Source organism: Populus euphratica, unplaced genomic scaffold (genome assembly GCF_000495115.2).
Source record: "Populus euphratica unplaced genomic scaffold, PopEup_1.0 scaffold232.1, whole genome shotgun sequence".
Classification (NCBI taxonomy): Eukaryota; Viridiplantae; Streptophyta; class Magnoliopsida; order Malpighiales; family Salicaceae; genus Populus; species Populus euphratica.
Window position 1 is genome coordinate 107269 of NW_011500114.1, and position 8461 is coordinate 115729.

The 8461-nt window shown below is 31.1% G+C and overlaps 2 protein-coding genes across 4 annotated transcripts in view; one reads left to right on the forward strand and one right to left on the reverse strand.

Moving 5' to 3' along the window:
- Nucleotides 1–456: 456 nt before the first annotated feature.
- Nucleotides 457–3109, reverse strand: LOC105109871 (F-box protein FBW2-like). Of its 3 annotated transcripts, XM_011004734.1 has the most exons (4): nucleotides 2761–3109; nucleotides 2474–2556; nucleotides 1521–1875; nucleotides 457–1189 (listed from the first exon to the last, which is right to left on the reverse strand). In XM_011004734.1, the coding sequence occupies exons 3-4, from the start codon at nucleotides 1826–1828 to the stop codon at nucleotides 619–621; spliced, it is 879 nt and encodes a 292-aa protein (XP_011003036.1). In that variant the 5' UTR covers nucleotides 1829–1875; nucleotides 2474–2556; nucleotides 2761–3109; the 3' UTR covers nucleotides 457–618. The 3 variants fall into 3 exon arrangements, with proteins under 3 accessions (XP_011003036.1, XP_011003034.1, XP_011003035.1); XM_011004732.1 differs by lacking the exon at nucleotides 2474–2556; XM_011004733.1 differs by lacking the exon at nucleotides 2761–3109 and having other exon boundaries at nucleotides 2474–2748.
- A 3850-nt stretch (nucleotides 3110–6959) lies between these two features.
- The window catches only part of LOC105109882 (uncharacterized), a 2623-nt gene continuing 1121 nt past the window's right edge, over nucleotides 6960–8461 (forward strand). Inside the window, exons 1-2 of the mRNA XM_011004745.1 lie at nucleotides 6960–7037; nucleotides 7438–8359. Coding sequence (XP_011003047.1) covers nucleotides 6960–7037; nucleotides 7438–8359 — 1000 coding nt within the window. The remainder of the gene's footprint in view (nucleotides 7038–7437; nucleotides 8360–8461) is intronic.

The window sequence follows — 8461 nt, forward strand, 5'->3', positions numbered from 1 at the left end:
TTTTTTTAATTTATATTTTTTTAATTTCATCATTTAATATTAAATTAATTAAAAATTAATTTTATATTTTAATTTCATCATTCAATTACATTAAACTTTATAATTTTTTTTATTTTTATTTTTATTTATTTATGCTAATCTCATCATTTAGATTATTTCTATTTCTATTTCGAGTTTGACACTCTATAATGAATTTTTTTCTAGAATTTTTTTTAATATAATACTTTTTATATTAACATATTCTCATGATCCTTTTAATCCATTTACTATCATTATCTTTCGATTTATTCAAAAAAAGAATTTTTCAGTCGGAGTTCATACCCCCAGTCGTTTTTTCCAACTTACGCTTGCGTCCACATAAAACTCCGCGGGCCCACAAATCTGGTTTCCTCAATTAGATTGAGAGAGACCATCTCTCCTCAGCTTCCCGTGTCAGCAAAATACCATCACCTTTCCTCAAATGAAAAATCAGAAAATAAGGGAGTGGCATAAAACATTCAACTTCATTCCTATTGAAACATTTGTATCCATACAGCATGCACGTAGAGTGTCCAAGGTAGATGCATTCAGTGCTACAGACAGGAAAAGTGAACAATTTGACAAGAGAGGCAACTGAACTTATGGAGATGGATACCAGCCGTACAGTTCAGCATCTTCTCCTTCATAGAACCTCAGCTCAAGTTCCTCCAGCCGTCCCTCATCATCATAATCATCCGAATATTCTTCCCAGTCATTTGTCACATAGAAGTCCTCCATTGCAAAAGGTCTCAATACTGTCAATTTTGCAAAGCTCTCCTTGAAGAACTTATCATCAAGATTCACATTCCAGCATCCTCTCAAATCCATAAACTCAAGCTCGGTACAGCTTGAAAGGATTTGTAATAAACTCTCTGTGCTAACAAGATGGTAAACCATCTCTAAGCGCTTCAGCTTAGGCATCGTGGTGGCAATGGCATAAGCCTCATCATCTTGGGTTTCCATGCCTTCTGTATCTAATGGGTGCATGTTCCGGCACAGCCCCACAAGCAATTTGCAGTGCTTTCCAATTGCCTCTAAAGCACATCCGCTAATTTTAGTACAGTAGCTCACATCCAAGAAAGTGATAGTAGAAAGCCTTCCAGCAATCTGTTCAACTATCAAATCACTAATATCACTTCTTGGAATCCGCAATGTCTGAAGGGAAGCAGCACTTGCAAAAACAAGAAATGAAATTAAGATTCGTGTTGTAAAGCATCAGCATTGAAAGCAACTGAGACTAATCTGGCTCAAAGTGATTGAAAGCACATTATCTCTACAATTGGGGCATACCACCGGCAGTTCTGAGCATGCAGATAGGAATGAAGCATCAGCATAAGATAAGTATTCCTAATATCATTGGTAAATTCTAAAAGCAAGATAAAAGACTCCGACTACCCATTGCAACTGTGAATATCAAATATAAACTAGTCAATGGCAAGCTCGTCATTGTAACAAGTTTGATAATAGAAACGGGTGTCATAAAAACGTCTAGTTCAGCTTACTGGTCTGCAAGGAATAAGAACGTTGTATCATTGTGAAGGCCAGAGACACAGAGTTTGCGGAGGGATCCACGGCTTCTTGTAATCAACATTTGAAGCATGCGATCAAGGTGATCAGGATGGCATCTGGTAGTCCATTCCTCAATGTTGATCTCTTGCCAGCAATATGGCCCTGAAACTGCTCTGCTCCATGATTTGCAAACCCTTGGAACCACGGTTAGTATCTCTTGGAGAGAAAGATGGCTGAAAATTAGCCCAAGAGCATCTGGTATCAATTCATCCCAATGACGAGACTCATCTCCATCTTCCATGTAACTTGACTCAATATAATCAAACCAACAGTTAGACTAATCCGTCCCTACATAAAGAAATATGAGAAATGGGCAAAGAAATCAACAATTAGGCCATGTCTTTAAGCATGAAAAAGTTATTGCAATCTCATTCAGGAATTTTAAATGGAAAAGGGTTCGTCTTCAGGAATTTTAAGAGAAGTTGCATGACAAGTGTACAGAATTTAAGGAATCGATATAAACTATGAGGAGAAGTTGAAGATCAATGCTTAATAACTGCTTTTCCCTAAAAATAATGAAAAATTGAAGGTGCAATCTTTATATGAGATGCCAATTGAGATGAACACGAAATTGACAATTACAGAAATAGAAAAATAACATATAAAGTGCATACAAGTAAAAAGATAAGAGGAGAAAAGAGGGGCGAAATAAATTGCCAAAAAAGTGAGAAAGAAAAGAAAGGACTAACCAAATGAAGAGATTGGAAGTAAAAGCTACTTTGATAGTCCAAAATTTGGGTTAAACATAACAAATTACTTAAAAACTAATCTTCAAAAAAAATCAAAAAAAAAAAAAAAACATTCGCAGCACCTTCACAGATCCATCCAGATAAACCCACAAAAAGAAACTGCTTGGAAATATCATCGAACAGGAAAATAACCATACCCACAAGACAGAAATACAAGAGACCGCATCCACATAGTTGCATCAATTGAGAAATCCAAGTAACTGCTTGCATATTACAGTGTCTGCTGAATCAACTTCAAATACATGATTAAACTCTTTCGGTTCGAGAAAACACAGGAGAGAGGCTACTAGAAATAGTTAACTCCGTTTTTGACATTGCAGATAAGCAACAGATTTAAACAAAGAAAGCAGAATTTCATTTTCTTGTAAACGAGACAGAAAGAACAAAAATAATGGCAAATCAAACCCATGTTTTTTTTACACACCTCGAAGAAGCCAGCTTTTCTTTTCCTTTAAAGCTTTGCTTCTCTTTCTTTCTTTCCTTCTTGTTTTCTTCGGGATTGAGATTCTGCAAAACAAAAGGGGAGAAAAAAAACCTCACCGGTTTATCCGCCAGAAACGCGGGGAGGAAGGGGAAGACGATAAAGAACAAGAGAGATGGAGAGAGAGGGCTACAGAACTATAGAACCATCTACCCACGAATCTAGAACAGCATCAATGCTAGCAGCAGCAAGAGTATTAATAAAAACAAGGAGTTAAAGAAAAAAGCTTGCAGTTAGGAAGGGATACGTCTGAGAACTCTAATACAAAAGGTGTACGGGGAACGAAAGTGAGAAAGCGGACAAAAGACTTCTAGTTTTTTTTTTTTTTTTCCAGTACTTCAAACCTCGGGTAAATTATAAATTGGTCTTTTAAATTTGATGAAATAAATTAATCAGTACTGGAGTTTCAAAAACTCGATTAATAATACTCAAAGATTTATAAGAAAAAAATAAAAATAATAATAATATATTAAATTAGGTGTTAACATTGATCAAAAATAAATATTTAATTCATTTTACAAAACTAAAAAAAAATATAATTTACTCTCGAAAACCCAACCACGTATTATTACAAAAAAAAAAAAACTCAGAAAGATGCTTGCATAAATACTTGGTTAAAATAAAAAAAAATTTATTTTTATAAATAAAATTATATTTTATTATAGATACAAAATATTTTTAATTTTTACATAATTGATGGAATTTCCAACTTCATTATTACAATCGGTAAATCAAGATTGGATAGAAAAACTCACTAGTTACACCTACACTATGTTGTGCGTTTGAATTTTTTTATAAAAATTTATTTTTCAGTTATTACAAACACATTTTAAAAAACAAAGATAAATATAGCCTTCACATTATAGATTTGAATTTATCAAATAAATTGAATTTATTTAATTAGACCATTAAAATATAAACAACAACAACAAATTGATAAAAACAAATTATTACAATAACTTGGGAATTTTTTTTCAAGAGAGGATAAATAATGTAGCTTAATTTTCAACCTATTAAATATAACATGATGAAATTAGATAAAAAAAAAATAACCTTAAAAAATCAGTTTGACTCAATTCAAATTAGCATGATAAACTTATAGCTCGATAATCAGGTTCGAGTCAATTCAGGTTATCCTATTAAACCAACAATCTAAGTTATGAGATTGGAATAACCTAATAGAAAAAAATTACAAAAATTACAAAGCCTATTTTTTATTAAAAAAACTTATTGTCAACTCATATTAATTTTTCAAACCCATGAATTGGATAACCTTGGTCAACATGTCAGATCCGCAAATCGGGTAATTGACTCCATTACGATTGATAACGTTTTTTTTTGCTGAATTATTATTTATTTAACTATATGATAACAAAAATAAATGATCATAAAATCGAACATCAAACCAATAGTGAGACTTTTTTTAAGACGATGTTAACCTCATAGAAAATTTTAAAAAAAAATCATAAAACTCAATTCTCAATTAATCTAATATCAAATGATAAAATTGAAAAAAAAATTAAAATCGTTGTCGAACCCCACATCGCAACGGCCTTTAAAAATTTATTTGGAAAATAAACAAATATCTGACATCATGTTCTTAGATGAGGAAAGGTCTAGTATAAGGAGTCATCGCCTAATATTATAATCATTAGAAACCCTAACTGATTAACAGAGACTCTATGATGCAAAACTGGTTACGTGAAAAAAAAATATGATCACCTCTTAAACGTCCTATATAAAATAAGCTGAGGTACTGAGACAGCTAGTAGGTTTGGTAGGAGATGAATCTAATACATGATTTAGATCAAGTTTTATGCAATTTTTTACTAAGTCAATCTTCCCTGGGATAAGAAAAAAGGGGATGAATAGTGGATTTAGAAACAACATTGTTTTCTCAACTAAAATGCTTATCGTTAACCCCCCAGAGTTCTTCCATTTAGCAATTAGACCTTTATTCATGGAAATCTTCTTTCTTAAGAAAAAAAAACATCGTTATTGGATCAATTGCAATTGGACCTTTGGATTTCAACATTATTTACAAAATAGTCTTTGGTTTCAAATTTAATCAATTAAGTCTTTAATTGACTTCTTAATTTTTAATTTTTTAAAACTTACCCCTGGAAAAATAAGTTAATGCCCTATAGTATAACTGCCTATTCACTTTGGCTTTTGGACTTTAATTTCTTGCAATTTTGATCCAAATTGACCCTAAACTTTGATATTTCTTTAATTAAGCCCTTGATTTCATTGATTAAACTAATTTAAAGTTTAATTAAGTCCCTAACCATATCAATTCTTCCATTTTTTTGGCCAATTTGACTTCCAAATTTATAATTTCCTCCTTATTAGTCCCTAAACCTTCAATTTGCATTGTCTTGATCTAATTTTTAAATTATTTTTTATTTTATTTTTTTATTAATTGTTTTTTAAATTCAAAAAATAGGTTATGATAGTTGCTCTCTCTTTATAATATTTCCAATGCAAATACTTTGGAGGATTTTATTTTCTTTTAGCTTAGCGTAGTAAGTTTACAATGTGTTTGGTATTGCAGTAGCTGTTGTGATTGTGATTTGAAAAAAGTTGTTTTATAAAAAGTACTTTTAGTTGAGGTCGATTTGAAAAAATATGTATTTGGTTAAAATTGTGGTTGAAATTAAGGTTGAATAAAAAGTAGTTTAATGTGTTTGGTTAAGATGCTTTTGAAATTAAGGTTATAAAATAATTTTAAAAAATATTTATTAATATTGATGGTTTTTAATTTAAATATTGTAGATTTAACTATTTCTATTACATCATGAAATAAATAATACTTTATATAAAATATTTTTTATTGTTTCATTAAACCATCTATAATTCCATTATGTACAAAATTCATCCAAAAAGAACTACAATTTCAATAATTTTTTGAGCATACAATAAAATTAGATGAAATATTATCAAAAATAAAATTGATTTCATATTACAGTGTGAGTGAATTTAATTCACTCTACACTAGTTTTTTAGGGAAAAATATTGTTTACATGACAATGTGAGTGAATTTAATTAACTCTAAACTAGTTTTTTTTTAATATATACAAAAATTAAACATACTGGAAAAAAAAATTCACGCAAACAGTGCAAGTGAATTGCACTGTTTGTTGTTTTAAGTGAATAGTGCAAATGAATTGCCCTATTCACTGAAACGCTGATTGACGAAAAGCAGCCTAGAATTGCTTTACTAAAATCGTGTGCAAAACATGAATTATCATGGACCCCACCAAAAATAAATATTTTTTTTTTACATAACCAAACATAAGATTTGTTGTGGTTACTTCAAACGCAAAAGCAACCATACAAACAAACGGTTTCTAGAAAAGAACTTTACTTCTTTTAAAAATCTTGAAAACTTTGAAAGTTGCAAATTGGTAAATAACCTTTCTCGAGAGAGAGAGAGTGAAATCTAAAAAAATTAGTCATTTAAAAAGCGACCTATCTTGTCAATAAAGAATCCAATTTTTTTTTAATGGTCTAATTGTTTCAGGCGACCTGTCTGTTAGTGAAAAATATATTTATTTCAAAAGTGGTTTAATTGTTTCAAACAACCTACTCGTTGGTGAAAAATATGAAAGTTTTTTAACATTGGTCTCATTGTAATAAGTGACATACCCATTAATGAAAGATTTAAATATTTTTTTAAAGTTGGTCTAATTCTCATGGGTGACTTGTCTAAGTGAAAAATATAAAAATTTCTAAAAAATAAGAAATTTTCAGAAGTGTTTTTAATTTTTGGCCATCTCAAGGTGGCTTTCCTTTTAATAGATTATATCAAGGATTTCTCTTTATGAATTTTTGCAAAACACATTGCTCAATATTTTAAAGTTAGATGATATGCATGCATCTTTACCTTATTTGAAATATAACCTTTATTTCTTCTTATTATATTTATTGCTTGATTGGTGAGATCTTTTTATTTTTAATTCAAGTCCTCTTAGTCTTTTAGCTTCTTACCCATTAGAGTTGGCTTTGCTTCTCTTTCTTTCTTTCCTTCTTGTTTTCTTTGGGGTTGAGATTCTGCAAAAAAAAAGGGGAGAAAAAAAACTTCACCGATTTATCCGCCAGAAACGCGGGGAGGAAGGGGAAGACGATAAAGAACAAGAGAGATGGAGAGAGAGGGCTACAGAATTATAAAACCATCTACCCACGAATCTAGAACAGCATCAATGCTAGCAGCAGCAAAAGTATTAATAAAAACGAGTTAAAGAAAAAAGCTTGTAGTTAGGAAGGCATACGTCTGAGAACTCTAATACAAAAGGTGTACGGGGAACGAAAGTGAGAAAGCGGACAAAAGACTTCTAGTTTTTTTTTTTTAGTACTTCAAACCTCGGGTAAATTATAAATCGGTCTTTTAAATTTGATGAAATAAATTAATTAGTACTGGAGTCATGGTTGTTAAAATCATGATTCAACTCGTAAAATCGTATGTTTTTACGAGTTGATGTAGGCTTTACATGTTAAATCGCTTGTAAAACTTGGAAATGGGTAAAATCATATCAAAATCGGGTAAAATCATAAAATCGGGTGAAATCGTATGTTTTTTACACTAGTGCAATTCCATTTAATTGTGTAAAAAACTCTGAGTTTCTTAAAGCACTTGAATTGGTTGCAAAGCATGGGCCAGGTTTCAAGCCTCCATCCTACCATGATATTAGAGAGAAGTATTTGAAGCAAGAAGTTGACCAAACAATGAATTTGCTTGAGGATTATAAGCTAGAATGGAAAAAAATTGGTTGTTCAATAATGTCTGATGGATGGACAGATAAAAAAAGACGTTGTATTTGTAATTTTTTGGTTAATAGTCCTAAAGGGACAGTTTTTTTGTCATCGGTGGATACTTCTAATATGTCCAAAACTGCTGATAAGGTATTTGAGATGTTAGATGCCATTGTGGAAAGGATTGGGGAGGAAAACGTTGTCCAAGTAGTCACCGATAATGCTGCAAATTATAAGGCAGCGGGACAATTATTGATGGAAAAAAGAAAGAGTTTGTTTTGGACACCATGTGCTGCCCATTGTATTGACTTGATATTAGAGGATTTTGAGAAAAAGTTAGAGATTCATCAAGTAACTATTGCTAAGGGGAGGAGAATCACTTCATATATTTATTCAAGAACTATTCTTATTTCCATGCTAAGACACTTTACGAAAGGAAGGGATTTGATTAGGCCTGCTGCCACACGGTTTGCTACTGCATATTTAACTTTGGGATGTTTGAATGATCATAAAATACAGTTGATGACTATGTTTACTTCCAATCAGTGGAGTTCATGTAGGTTTGCAAGAATAGAAGAAGGGAAACGAATTCAAAATTGTGTTTTGGACAGCAGGTTTTGGCATGATGTTACTATATGTATTAAGGCAGCGTATCCTCTAATTAAAGTTCTTCGATTAGTTGATTCTGATAAGAAACCAGCTATGGGTTTTATATATAAAGCAATGGATGAAGCAAAAGAGAAGATACAAGTGAATTTTGGTTCTGTGAAGAAAAGGTATATATCTTGCTAATTTCTATTTTAAATGTTGTCATCTATTAATATGAATGTCTTTAGAGATACTTTCAATTGAGATATTCCTTGAGTGTAATGATATTTTTATTGTTTTTTTT